Genomic DNA, 14,274 nt, shown 5'->3' with positions numbered 1-14,274 from the left:
ATAAAACAAATTGTTTATATCACTTGCTTGTAAAATTGAGGCTCTTTCCCCAGAGATAAGACATGGGATGTTCATGAGTATTTGAATAGTCTTTTCGAAGAATTAAAATCTTGGAGAGATGTATACTGGCGATTGTGGGGAACAATCAATTGGCTGACTTGTTCAAGATGTTATCAGGTAAGATTTTTTTTTTTAAATATCCTGCTCTGCAAATATTGAGAGCAAGATTATTTTGATATCTGCTGTTTAATTAATATGTTTAGATGTGTTTGGACAATATCCAACATCTTTTTAAAGAAACTAGTGGCAGCTGGGCATGGTGGCTCGTGCCTGTAATCCCAGCACATTTAGAGACCAAGGCAGGTGGATCGTTTTAGCCCAGGAGTTCAATACCAGCCTGGGTGACATAGTGAGACTCCATCTCTTAAAAAAATGAAACTAGGCCCGGTATGGTGGCTCATACCTCTAATTCCAGCACTTTGGGAGGCCGAGGTGGGCAGATCACGAGGTCAGGAGATCAAGACCATCCTATCTAACATGGTAAAAACCCCATCTCTAGTAAAAATACGAAAAATTACCCGGGTGTGGTGGCACGCGCCTGTAATCCCAGCTATTCGGGAGGCTGAGGCAGGAGAATCACTTGAACCTGGGAGGCAGAGATTGCAGTGAGCTGAGATCGTGCCACTGCACTCCAGCCTGGGTGACAGAGCAAGACTCCATCTCAAAAATAAAATATAAAATAAAATAAAATAAAACAAAACTAGTGGCAAAAGCAGTGGTGCTGTTAAACATTTTTTGCATCTGGCTTCATTTCTCTTGACATTGTTTCTTCTTTCTCTTTTTTTATTTCCATTCCTGAAACAATCAAAGACTTGTTGAATTTTTAGAAAAGTAACAGGTTTTGGCCAGGCTCCGTGGCTCACGCCTGTAATCCCAGCACTTTGGGAGGTTGAGGCAGGTGGGTCACCTGAGGTCAGGAATTCGAGACCAGCCTGACCAACATGGAGAAACCTCATCTCTACTAAAAACACAAAATTAGCCAGGTGTGGTGGCGCATGCCTGTAATCCCAGCTACTCAGTGGGCTGAAGTGGGAGAATCACTTGAACCCACAGAATCGCAGAGGTTGCGATGAGCTGAGATTGCGCCATTGCACTCCAGTCTGGGAAAGGAGGGAAACTCTGCCTCAAAAGAGAGAAAAAAAAAAAAAGTCACTGGTTTTAAGTGATCAAATCCAGTTTTTCAATGAAAACAATTATTAAAAAATCCTTATTGCCTTCACTTGTTTCCAGCCAAACTATTTTCTCTGTTGTTCTATACACTTCTATAGAAATTCAGAAGCACCTTTGCAGATAGGATGTTATTGATATGTGCCTTTGTTGTTACAACAATTTTGTTCCCAAAAAGTTTTTGTTTTTTAATTAATGTTTATAATAAAAGCATAAGAAAGCTTGCTATTTGTAGGAAACTGTAATAAACCCTTTTGTGGAATAAATAGGTTTTTCTAAGTCACAGTCATTCCTAATTAATCTTATGTATAAATGCAGAGTTTTTGACATATAATTTCTTTTGAATCCCTAAAGTTTTCCTCTCCCCAGTAATTTTCCTCTCTCACTCAGTAATGATTTTCAGTAGAGGGAAGGAAGAACAGCTTGTCAAAATCTTCAGATTGGGATTTTAAACTGTTTAAGTTCCCACTCAATGGGTTCTGTGTTCCCACAATTTTAAAAAGGTTTGCTGAAGTATTATATACAGTAAAATGCATCCTTTTTGTGAGCTTCGACAGTGCGTACAATTGTATAACTACCTCCGCAATCAAAGCATGTAACACTTCCATCACCCTAAAAGAAATTTCTTTGTGCCCCTCTTTAGTCAATTAATTCCCCCACCCTAGCCTCTGGTAACCACTGGTCTGTTTTCTCTATATATAGTTTTGCCTTTTCCAGAACGTCATATAAATAGGATCATATAGCATTTAGCCTTTTGAATCTAGCTTCCTTCACTTCGAAAAATGGATGTAAAATCTATCCATGTTGTTTCATAAATTAGTTTGTTCTTTTTTATGGCTAAGTAGTAGTCTGTTGTATGACTATATCACAGTATGTTCAGACATTCAGCAGTTGGAGGATGTTTGTAGTCTAGTGCGGGGCCATTATGAAGAAAGCTGCTATAAACAATACAGGTTTTCCTGCGAACATAGGTTTTTATTTCTCTTGGATGTATTTATTTCTCTTCTTTTTTTTTTTTTTTTTTTTTTGAGATGGAGTTTCACTCTTGTTGCCCAACCTGGAGTGCACTGGCGCCATCTTGGCTCACTGCAACCTCCACCTCCCAGGTTCAAGCGATTCTCCTGTCTCAGCCTCCTGAGTAGCTGGGATTACTGGTGTGCGCCACAACACCCGCCTAATTTTTTGTATTTTTAGTAGAAATGGGGTTTCACCAGGTTAGCCAGGCTGGTCTCAAACTCCTGACCTCAGGTGATCCGCCTGCCTTGGCCTCCCAAAGTGCTGGGATTATAGGCCTGAGCCACTGCTCCCAGCCTCTCTTCTTTCTTATTACCTAGGAGTAGGATTGCTGGTTTGTGTGGTAGTTTAACACTTGCCATGCCTAATAGTTTTCCAAAGTCCCAGAGCCATTTTGCATTTCTACCAGCTACATATGAGAGTTCTAGTTGTCCCCCATCTCAGTAGCAATTGATATAGTCAGGTTTGGGTTTTTTGTTAATCTAATAGGTGTGTAAAGGTCCTCCTCACAATCGGAGTGTCACATAATCAAGGATATCAAGCTTCTAAAATCTGACTTGCTTACCATGTCAGAATGCAGAAACTTTGAGAGATTATTTTCCTCTCCTTTACAGCAAATTGAATATTGATTGATGATATTGACTATTTATTATAGAGCTCATAAACTCATAAAATGGTTTGTATGCAGAATATTTTATGTAAGACAACGTGCACCTTATAGTTTTTATAGGTTCTCAAATTTTTAAAATTAAAAACCATTATATGAACATCACAATTGAAACAACCAAAAATTCTGAATTATAGGCAGCTAAAAATTCTGAATTATAAACTGTTCTTTAATGCATTTATGTTAAAGATCATTGCTTATCAAATAGCAACTTCAGTACATCATAATATAAACAGAAAAAATCAGTGCTTAGATTGTTAATGTTGTGTTTTTATTTGAATTATTTTACTAACTTGTTTTTGTTTTTAACCTGTTCTCGCTCAGAGTCCCTCTCCTCCCTGACAGGACACTATTCAGGGTTTCCCCTTCTTAAAGTCTCCCCCAGTGAGGAACTCTGTCAACAAGGGCCCACTCCTGGTGCAGTACTATAGCTTTTCATCCCACCTCAGAGTCCCCCGCAAAAAGAAACAAGTGATCAGAGTACCAGTCAGGGTACCTCCTAAAAGCCCAGCGATCTCCCCTCCATCCAGTCCAAGGTTTCACTTTTTCACCTTTTCTGGTCCTTTCCCCAACAGCTATTAATGGTATTACCCATTCAGGTCTTTCTTCACCCCAGGCCTTGTGGGACCACCCTTAATCATCCAGTGGTACTGCCCCCGCTTAGTGGTACCGCCACCGCTCACACAGGATCTCCACCCAGAAACAATGACATCTGGGGTCTTTCTCCAGTCCCCTGGCATGGTATTTCTTACAAACTTTCTACCTCCCACTGGCTAATGGAATTGCCCTCCCAATGGCTCCCGCAACCATGACACAAAAACCCAACACCCACTTCCTTCCTTTCTAGATAAAATGGTTTTACCTTCTCAAGATCTCCTGCCTTCAAAGCCCAACATTATCATCACCCACCAATGGTGCCCCTTGCACAGGCCCAAAAGTCTTGTCCCTTCTAGATCTGAGTAAGATATCACCTACTCAAGGATGCTCTCCCTAGCCCACAAGGCTAACAGAATCCAACCTTCAGAGCCCCATAGTATCTCTGAATCCAATAATTTTACCACTCAGAGCCTCAGTTTCCCTTCTCCAAATCAACTCCTGGGACTCAGGGTCCATCCCAACCAACCTTTTGTCAGAACTAGTGGCACAACCTCTGTCTACCCACCAGCCCCCAGCTGCCTAGCCCAGTGGTCTTCCCCATCGCAAGCAGCAGCTGTGTCCACTGAAACTCCTTAGACAGTGCTTGCACCATGTTCTTTTTTTCTTTTTCTTTTTTACTGAGATGGGATCTTGCTACATTGCCCAGGCTGGCCTCGAATTCCTAGGTTTAAGCAGTTCTTCTGCCTCAGCCTCCCTAGTAGCTGGAGTGACAGGTGTGTACCATCGCACCTGGTCCTATTTTACTAACTTATAAACAATTGAAACCTGATGTTTAATTTGACGATTAAACCTTGATAAGCTTTTGTCAAAGTTTTCAAAGCCAATGATTCAAAGTTATGTCATAATTTTTATTAATACTGGTGCTAAATATTTACCTTAAAAATGCATCAAGGGGCCAGGCATGGTGGCTCACGCCTGTAATCCCAGCACTTTGGGAGGCCGAAGTAGGCGGATCACCTGAGGTCAGAAGTTCAAGACCAGCCTGACCAACATGGCAAAACCCTGTCTCTACTAAAAATAGAAAAACTAGCCGGGTGTGGTTGTGCGCACCTGTAATCCCAGCTACTCGGGAGGCTGAGGCAGGAGAATCGCTTGAATCTGGGAGGCGGAGGTAGCAGTGAGGCTAGATGGCACCACTTCACTCCAGCCTGGGCAACAGAGCGAGATTCCGTCTCCAAAAAAAAAAAGCATCAAGGAATAATAACCAAATGAAGCAAAATTTTATTTTTCTTTGGAAAACTTTTGAGGTGATTGGCCAGTTGTAAAATTGAATGTATATCAAGATCAGTTTAATTCATCTGAATTTTGCTTAAGGTGATTTCATTTTTTGCTGTCTAATAGCTTTATTCAAGTAGAATTACACGCCATAAAATTTACTCATTTTATTTTTTTATTTTTATTAAGTTAGGTTGTGTTCAGAATTTGCTCTTTTTAAGTCTGCAATTCACTTTTTTTTGGTAAATTTAGAGTTGTACAGTCATCACCATCATCCAATTTTAGCACATTTCCATCACCTCAAAAAGATCCCTCATGCCCATTTGCTGCTATTCCACATTATAACCTTCCACCCCTGGCAACCACTAATCTACCTTGTGTCTGTATAGATTGGCTTTTTCTGCATATTTCATATAAAAATGGAACATATAATATTTGGTCTTAAGTATTTTTGAAATGTATAATTTTGTTGTGGAAATAGTAGTTGATTTTATCTATGTCTTTATCAGGCCTTTCTCTGTATTGAATTTTCACATTGTCAGTACCACTCAGAAACAGTGGTTTATCCTACTGCAGCAAGTTCATTGAATACTGTTGGCACTGGAATTTATCCCTGCTGTAACCAAAAGGTTCTTCGGTTTGATCCTACTCAGCTTACAAAGGTGAATTTTGAATATTGCCCTTAGTAGCTACAGTTTTTAAAGTATAACAGTAATACATTAATGTATAAAAGACTTCAAACAATACATAAATATAGTAAGAAGCAGTTCCTCTTTATAACACTCCCCCATTTTCCATCTCTTCTTAGAGATAATCACTGTTAATGGTTTCCTTTTAGACCTTCTTTTGTACCTTTCAGGCACAAATTATATATTTTTTTTGTTTTTTGGAGGTTTTTGGTTTTTGTTTTTTTGGGTTTTTTTTTGAGATGGGGTCTCGCTCTGTTGCCCGGGGTGGAGTGCAGTGGTGCCCTCTCGGCTCACTCCAGCCCCTGCCTCCCAGGCTCAAACAATCCTCCCACCTCAGCCTTCTGAGTAGCTGGGACTACAGGCACACGCCATCACACCCGGTAATTTTTTGTATTTTTCTTAGAGACAGGGTTTCGCCATGTTGCCCAGGCTGGTCTCGAACTCATGAGCTGAAGCGATCTGCCTGCTTTGGCCTCCCAGAGTGTCGGGATTACAGGTGTGAGCCACCACACCCAGCCTTATATATGGTTTTTTATATTGGAAACAAGATCATACTAATAATATGCTGTAATTTGCCTTTTTTACTCAACAACATAACTAGGGTATCTTTCTGTGCCATTTTATTTAACTGCTGTATAATATTCCAAGCTATGTATATATCACAATTTAACCATTCTCCTATTAATGAACATGTAGGTGGTTTCTAGACTGATGGTATTACTGTGTTGCAGTGAATATCCTTGCACATATATATTGGTGCAATGTGTGAGTATTGCTGTAGGTTAGATTCTCTGATCACAAACACTTTTGAAAATGTTATGTAATTAAATGTCACGTGTGAATGAAAGGAACCTAAAGCTCTTTATCATCATCCATACAAAAAATATTTATAAAGCACCAAAGATGTGCTATACACTGTGCAAGGCAGAGGATAGCCTGTAAAATTGGATCATTTATGCCTTTATGGAACTTACAGCTGAGGTAGTAATAACAAAAGGGAAAAAAGCACCCAAAGAAATGTTTGAAGACATATACAGGGCCATAAATGTCTGTAATATGCTGGTATGATTTAGCCATAGATGTCAAGGAAATCCTCAAAGGAGTTGGCATTAGGTTGAGATCTGAAGGATTTGTAGGAGTATGTGAGGTGAAGAGGAAAGGAAAGAGCATTCTAGTCAGAACAGCAAGGTCAGAAGGAACATAGTGAGTAAAAGAGACTGAAAGAGCCTGAGGCTGTTGTAGAAAACATGCATAGTTCAAGACAAGGCTGGAGAGGTAGGTAGGTGTCAGTCCATGCAGGAGCAGGACCTCATAAGCCATGTTCAAGTTTTTCTTTTATCTCCATTTGGAAAATATCAGTTGCAGTGTGGAAAATGCACACTTGAGGGGTAGTCAGTGGAATCACCTACAAAAGGAAGTTATCATAGAGAGAGATGTTAGCTTGGACCAGAGCAGTGAAGATGAAGAGAAGTGGATGAATTTAATATTTAAGAGATAAAACTGAAATTACCTGACAGATTGTATTACAGAGGGAGAGGGGGAAGGATGACTCAGTTTCTTGTTGGTGCTACTGGATAGCTGGTGGTGCCATTCACTGAAGAGGAAGCAGCAGACGGAAATCAGATTTCGAGGGAGACTCTTGAGTTCTGTTTTGGACATTTTGAGTTTGAGATGCTTTCTGAGATAACCAGGCAGAGGCCGTTAGATATATGAGTTTGGGAGCTCAGAGAAGTGGCTAGGCTGGAGATAATAACTCATAAGTTTTCTTGCAATAGATGATAGTTAAAGCCAGCAGGTATAGGTGAGTGTATGAAGAGCAGAGGGAAGCTACAGCTATGGCTGGGTGAAGCAGCATGAGCCTGCAAAGGAGAATGGTCAGGGGCAGCCAGAATAAGGGGAGGAAAATTGAGAATGTTGCCATGAAAGTTGAGGGAGTAATATTAAAGAAAGAGTGGACTGTGGTGCCTAATACTGCTAAAAGGTCAAATAAAATAATGAAAGAACTGTGTCCTTTGGCCTTAGTGACAGGGAATTCATAGGTGTGAAGAGCTATTTTGGTGGAGTGCTAGATCCAGAAGCCAGGTTTGTATGGGTTGAGAAGTGAGTGAGAGATTAACATATGGGAACAGTATAAATGACATCTCTTTTGGGAAATTTGAGAAAGGGAGGAGATAGATTAGTAATTTAGGTTATGAATATTTGTTTAGTATTTTGGGGGTTTTTCGTTTGTTTGTTTGTTTGAGAAGGAGTCTCGCTGTTGCCCAGGCTGGAATGCAATGGCATGATCTCAGCTCACTGCAACCTCTGCCTCCCGGGCTCAAGTGATTCTCCTGCGTCAGCTTCCCAAGTAGCTGAGATTACAGGCACGTGCCACCATGCCTGGCTAATTTTTGTATTCTTAGTAGAGATGGAGTCTCACCATATTGGCCAGGCTGGTCTCGAACTCCTGACCTCAAATGACCTGCCCATCTGGGCCTCCCAAAGTGCTGGAATACAGGCGTGAGCCACCGTGCCTGGCCTTGTTTCTGTTTTGATACCAGAGAACGTTTTAAAAGTCAGTGGGAAGGATCCAGTTGAGAAGGAGAGGTTGATGGTATAAGGTGAGAAGGCACGGTAGGGTGGGATCTTAAGCACATTTAGTGGTATTAATTTCGACAAGAGGGAGGACAGCTCCTCTATTATAACAGGAGAGACGAGTAGAATGGTTGTAGATATTAGTAAAATTCTGTTTTTGTCATTTAGATGATAACTTAATTCCAATCCAATGCTTTTTCTGTTCTCTAAAAAGTAGATTAAGCCATCCACTAAGAATAAGGGGGAAGACGGAAGGTTCCAAGGTTTGAGGGGAGTATGGAAGGTTTGAAATAGTATTTTGAAAAACAGGAGAGTGAATTTTCCAGAGAAAATATATACTCCCGGGAAGTTTGAGAGCTCACTGGAGATTGGCAGTCATAAATTCACAATGTAATTCAACATGCCTGTTTATATCACTCTCTCCAGTAACCCTTGTCTGCGTGAGTACAGGCAGGGAGAAGATGGGTAGTTGAGTTTATCTAGAGTTAGGATTTTGCCAGATGGGGATGATGAAATTTAGGGGCAAGGAATTTGGGATATTGGCGGGAATGTTACTGAATGATGGGTCATGGAATTTTAACTGCATTAGTTTTCTTATATTTGCAGTCAGTCACCAACTTTGATTACTTAGAAGTTTTATTGGTGAGGTAATAGATTACTTACATAACATTCATACTTAAAGTTTTAGTTATATATTTTACATACAAAGATACTTAAATTGGGCATGAGACGTTAAGCAAAATTAGATTAGCTTTGCTAGACCCAAGATATTTCGTTAATTCATCATTGCTATTATGTTTGTTTCAGTAACATAATTTTTTAGTCTTTACAGTTCTAACCACATTAATTTCTACATTAATTTGTAACCACAAATTTACATTTGTGGTTCGTTTGTTTCCATTTTAGCTATCACATTTCTACATTGTTTCGAGCAAAATATATTTCTTTGTAGGCATCTTTAAAAGAATATATTGGCTGGGCGCTGCGGCTCACACCTGTAATCCCAGCACTTTGGGAGGTTGAGGCGGGCGGATCACGAGGTCAGGAGATCGAGACCATCCTGGCTAACACGGTGAAAAGCCTTCTCTACTAAAAATACAAAAAATTAGCCGGGCTTGGTGGCGGGCGCCTATAGTTCCAGCTACTCGGGAGGCTGAGGCAGGAGAATGGTGTGAACCTGGGAGGTGGAGCTTACAGTGAGGCGAGATCACTGCACTGCAGCCTGGGCAACAGAGCGAGACTCCGTCTGAAGAAAAAAAAATTGTATATATTAATAGGCCAGGCACAGTGGCTCACGCCTGTAATCCCAGCACTTTGGGAGACTGAGATGGGCGGATCACCTGAGGTCAGGAGTTCAAGACCAGCCTGGCCAACATGGTGAAAACACTGTCTCTACTAAAAATACAAAAGTTAGCTGGGCATGGTGGTGGGCGCCTGTAATCCCAGCTACTCGGGAGGCCAAGGCAGGAGAATCGCTTGAATCCAGGAGGCGGAGGTTGCAGTGAGCCAGGATTGGACCATTGCACTCCAGCCTGGGTGACAGAGCAAGACTCCATCTCAAAAAAACCAAAATAGATATATAATGAATCTTTTGTCGATATATATGTTGCTCATATCCCGACTGGGCATGGTGGCTCACACCTGTAATCCCAGCACTTTGGGAGGCCAAGGCAGTCAGATCATGAGGTCAAGAGATCGAGACCACCCTGACTGACCAACATGGTGAAACCCCGGCTCTACTAAAAATACAAAAATTAGCTGGGCATGGTGGTGTGCACCTGTAGTCCCAGCTACTTGGGAGGCTGAGGCAGGAGAATTGCTTGAACCTGGAAGGCGGAGATTGCAGTGACCCGCTATCGTACCACTGCACTCCGGCCTAGCAACAGAGCAAGACTGTGTCTCAAAAAAAAAAAAAAAAAAAAAAAATTGGAGAAAGATAACCAGCACTTCAGACAAAAAAACAGTTATCCTGTAAACATGAAAAGGACAGCCTCATTTGTAACTGGAGAAATCCCAGCACAAATTAAAGCGAGAATGAATACCAATACACATTTACCACAATGACTAAATTTTTTTTTTTTTTGAGGTGGAGTCTTGCTCTTGCTCTGTTGCCCAGACTGGAGTGTAGTGGCACCATGTTGGCTCACTGCAACCTCCGCCTCCTGGGCTTAAGCAATTCTCATGCCTCAGCCTCCTGAGTAGCTGGATTACAGGTGCGTGCCACCATGCCTGGCTAAATTTTTGTATTTTTATCAGAGACAGGGTTTCACCATGTTGGCCAGGCTGGTCTCGAACTCTTAGCCTCAAGTGATCTGCTTGCCTCGGCCTCCCAAAGTGCTGTGATTACAGGCATGAGCCACCACGCCAAGCCAGAATGACTAAAATTTAAATGTCTGACCAAGTGTTAGCAAGCATGTGGAGTAACAGGAATCCTCATATACTGCTGATGGTAATATAATTTGGTACACATGAGCACTTGTGTACTGAGAAACAGATAAAAGAATGTTCATAGCAATATTATTTTTAGTAGCCCCAAACTAGAAACAAGCCATCAGTGGTAGAAGAGCAAATAAATGGTGTATATTCATGCAGTGAAACACTATACATTAAATAAAATGTTATTATTACATGAAATAACATCGTTGAATCATAAAAACATAATTTTTCTTTTTTTTTTTTTTTTTTTTGAGACAGGGTTTCACTCTATCGCCCAAGCTGGAGTGCAGTGGCCTGATCATGGCTAAAGGCAATCTCGACCTCCCTGAGCTGAAGTGATCCTCCCACCTCAGCTTCCTGAGGTAGCTGGGACTGGAGGCATGCACCAGCACACCCAGCTAATTTTTTTCTACTTTTTTAGAGACAGGGTTTTGCCATGTCGCCCAGGCTGATCTCAAACTCCTGGGCTCAAGCAATCCACACACCTCGGCCTCCCAAAGTGCTGGGATTATAGGCTTGAGCCACCTCACCCAGTAGAAACATAATGTCAAACAAAACAAGTGAGACTAAACTATAGTGTTTAAGAATGCATCCTTAAGTGGCAGAGGGATAAAGAAAAGCAAGGAAGTAATTACCACAAGCCAGGGTAGAGGTTACCTGTTGGGAGGAGGGAAACCGTTATGATCAGAATTGGGCCTGTGGGCACTCCTGGAGTGCTCGTAATGTTCTAATTCTTAATGTGGATTGTGATTATATGGGTATTCTTGGGTATTTGTTAAGCCATACAGTTATGATTGAATCTCTTTTCTGTATGAGGAATGTTTTTCTTGAGAAAAAGTTGTAAAATATGTATATGACAATATGACTTGGCAAAGAAAAGAAAAACAGTGATCTTTAAAGGAGTGTTCTATAACAAACTAACCTCTAATTTATTGTCTCTTATGTGACAGGGCTGTAAAGTGAGGGACCACATGGTTACACTTCGTGATCAAGGTGAAGGCGGAGATTTGCCGTCCTGTCCCACTGCTAGAATGTTGGACGATTTGCACAAGTACAGAGATGTCATTGTTGTGCCTTTTTCAAAAGATACAGTTAGGTGAGGGGTGGAAAAACCCAACACTGTATTATAGCTTTATTCAGTGGTTCCCATTTCAGAATCCCTTATCCCCAAATCAGCAACGTCAGTCCTCAAGTAGTTTTCATTATTTCAGAAAACTTAACTGAAAGTATATGTTAGCTTACAGTAAGAGCAGACAGATATTTATATGATAGACAGAACACTTAAAAATACTGGAGGTGGCTGGGTGCAGTGGCTCACACCTGTAATCCCAGCACTTTGGGAGGCCAAGGCGGGCAGGTCACGAGGTCAGGAGATCGAGAGCATCCTGGCTAACACAGTGAAACCCCATCTCTACTAAAAATACAAAAAATTAGCCAGGCGTGGTGGTGGGCGCCTGTAGTCCCAGCTACTTGGGAGGCTGAGGCAGGAGAATGGCGTGAACCCAGGAGGTGGAGCTGGCAGTGAGCCGAGATCGTGCCACTGCACTCCAGCCTGGGTGACAGAGCAAAAAAAAAAAAGAAAAGAGCCCTTGGTGATTAAAAAGGTTAAGACCTTAAATCCAATGTGTGGTGGTGACGAATGAGGGTTCCCAAGTTGCTTGAGGCCCTCTCAACCAATTGATCAACCAGTTGATTGTATCAATCAATGCATGATTGATACAACTAGAAAAAAATATTGATGGTTGAGTTCGTCTCTCCATGAGTATGAACTTCTCAAATTCAGTAATTTCTGAAGTCGCGTTCATCATTTTGCAATGGCAGCAGGTTGTAAGGTTAGAGGCTGGAGGACTCTTTAGAAGAGGCTGTTCTTAGCCAGGCACATGGCTGATGCCTTTAATCCCAGCACTTTGGGAGGCCGAGGCAGGCGGATCACTTGAGGTCAGGAGTTTGAGACCAGTCTGGCCAACATGGTGAAACCCCATGATCATTGATCAACCAATTGATTGTATCAATCAATGCATGATTGATCCAACTAGAAAAAAATGTTGATGGTTGAGTTCATCTCTCCATGAGTTTGAGCTCCTCGAATTCGGTAATTTCTGAAGTCACTTTCATCATTTTGCAGTGGCAGCAGGTTGTAAGGTTAGAGGCTGGAGGACACTTTAAAAGAGGCTGTTCTTAGCCAGGCGTGGTGGCTCACACCTTTAATCCCAGCACTTTGAGAGGCCGAGGCAGTCCAATCACTTGAGGTCAGGAGTTTGAGACCAGCCTGGCCAACATGGTGAAACCCCATCTGTACTAACCAGGCATGGTGGCAGGTGCTTGTAATCCTAGCTATTTGAGAGGCTGAGGCAGGAGAAGTGCTTGAACCTGGGAGGCAGAGGCTACAGTGAGCTGAGATTGTGCCACTGCATTCCAGCCTGGGCGACAGAGGGAGACTCCGTCTCAAAAAAAAAAAAAGCATTTCAGTTGGAGTTTCGCTCTTGTTGCCCAGGCTGGAGTGCGGTGGCACGATCTTGGCTCACTGCAAACTCTGCCTCCAGGGTTCACGCCATTCTCCTGCCTCAGCCTCCCAAGTAGCTGGAATTACAGCCACCCGCCACCACACCCAGCTAATTTTTGTATTTTTAGTAGAGACAGGGTTTCACCACGTTGGCTAGGTCGTTCTCAAACTCGTGACCTCGTGAGCCACCCGCCTCTGCCTCCCGAAGTGCTGGGATTACAGGCGTGAGCCACTGCGCCTGGCTGCCCCCACCCCCTTTTTTTTTTTTTTTGAGATGGAGTCTCGCTCTGTCACCAGGCTGGAGTGCAGTGGTGCGATCTCAGCTCACTGCAACCTCTGCCTCCCGGGTTCAAGCAGTTGCCCTGCCTCAGCCTTTCAAGTAGCTAGGATTACAGGCATGTGCCACCATGCCTGGCTAATTTTTTGTATTTTAGTAGAGACAGGGTTTCGCCATGTTGGCCAATATGGTCTCAATCTCCTGACCTCGTGATCCGCCCGCCTCGGCCTCGCAAAGTGCTGGGATTAGAGGCGTGACCCACTGTGCCCAGCCAAGGCTGTTCTTAAAGCAGTACCAATTATAGCAGCCCATTCCACCACCTCATAGGTATGATGCGTCAAGTACAATGGTGCTTGCTGAATGGGGTGTCTTTTGCTAGAGGAATCACTGGACGAATTAAGAAATGTCATCATTGGCTGGGCGCGGTGGCTCACACCTATAATCCCAGCATTTTGGGAGCCAAGGCGGGTGGATCACCTGAGGTCAAGAATTCAGGACCAGCCTGGCCAACACGGTGAAACCCCATTTCTACAAAAATACAAAAATTAGCCAGGCATGATGGTGGGTGCCTGTAATCCCAGCTACTCGGGAGGCTGAGGCAGGAGAATCGCTTGTACCCAGGAGGCAGAGGTTGCAGTGAGCCAAGATCATGCCATTGCCCTCCAGCCTGGGTGACAGAGCGAGACTCCATCTCAAAAAAAAAAAAAAAAAAAAGGAAATGTCATTGTTGACGCGATATCCTTATACTCAGGAACTGTATTTCTGAAAAGCGATTTTTGAAACATTTGTAATAAAAAGATATTGACATTTAAATGTTTAAGAAAGTAAACTCTTCTCCATAAAAATGTCTTTTTCTTTCAAGTGATGTTGGGGTTGGCCTCTGTGATGAAAAGGGTATAGAATGTGATGTTTTACTGGAGCCAAATACACCATGGGGTCCCAAAACTGGGGAGCTCAATGCTGTGAGTAGTTTTTTTTCACTTATTCTTTATTTACATAAATAATTAATGACATT

The 14,274-nt window shown here is 42.3% G+C and overlaps 1 protein-coding gene across 9 annotated transcripts in view; it reads left to right on the top strand.

The window, feature by feature from the left end:
• Nucleotides 1-14,274, top strand: part of SANBR (SANT and BTB domain regulator of CSR) — a 72,826-nt gene that overhangs the window by 26,549 nt on the left and 32,003 nt on the right. For 8 of the 9 annotated variants that reach the window (XR_008676892.2, XR_010129970.1, XM_031008271.3 and 5 more), the window contains 4 exons: nucleotides 54-177; nucleotides 5,290-5,442; nucleotides 11,430-11,575; nucleotides 14,122-14,221. Coding sequence is in view for 7 of the 9 variants with exons in the window: in XM_031008271.3 (XP_030864131.1) it covers nucleotides 54-177; nucleotides 5,290-5,442; nucleotides 11,430-11,575; nucleotides 14,122-14,221 (523 nt within the window). In the remaining 2 variants the exon portion in view is untranslated. The remainder of the gene's footprint in view (nucleotides 1-53; nucleotides 178-5,289; nucleotides 5,443-11,429; nucleotides 11,576-14,121; nucleotides 14,222-14,274) is intronic. The other variant, XM_055377965.2, reaches the window with a different exon arrangement.

The sequence above is a fragment of the Gorilla gorilla genome, chromosome 12, assembly GCF_029281585.2.
Source record: "Gorilla gorilla gorilla isolate KB3781 chromosome 12, NHGRI_mGorGor1-v2.1_pri, whole genome shotgun sequence".
In the NCBI taxonomy this organism is placed as follows: domain Eukaryota; kingdom Metazoa; phylum Chordata; class Mammalia; order Primates; family Hominidae; genus Gorilla; species Gorilla gorilla.
This window is presented reverse-complemented; position numbering and strand designations above follow the sequence as displayed.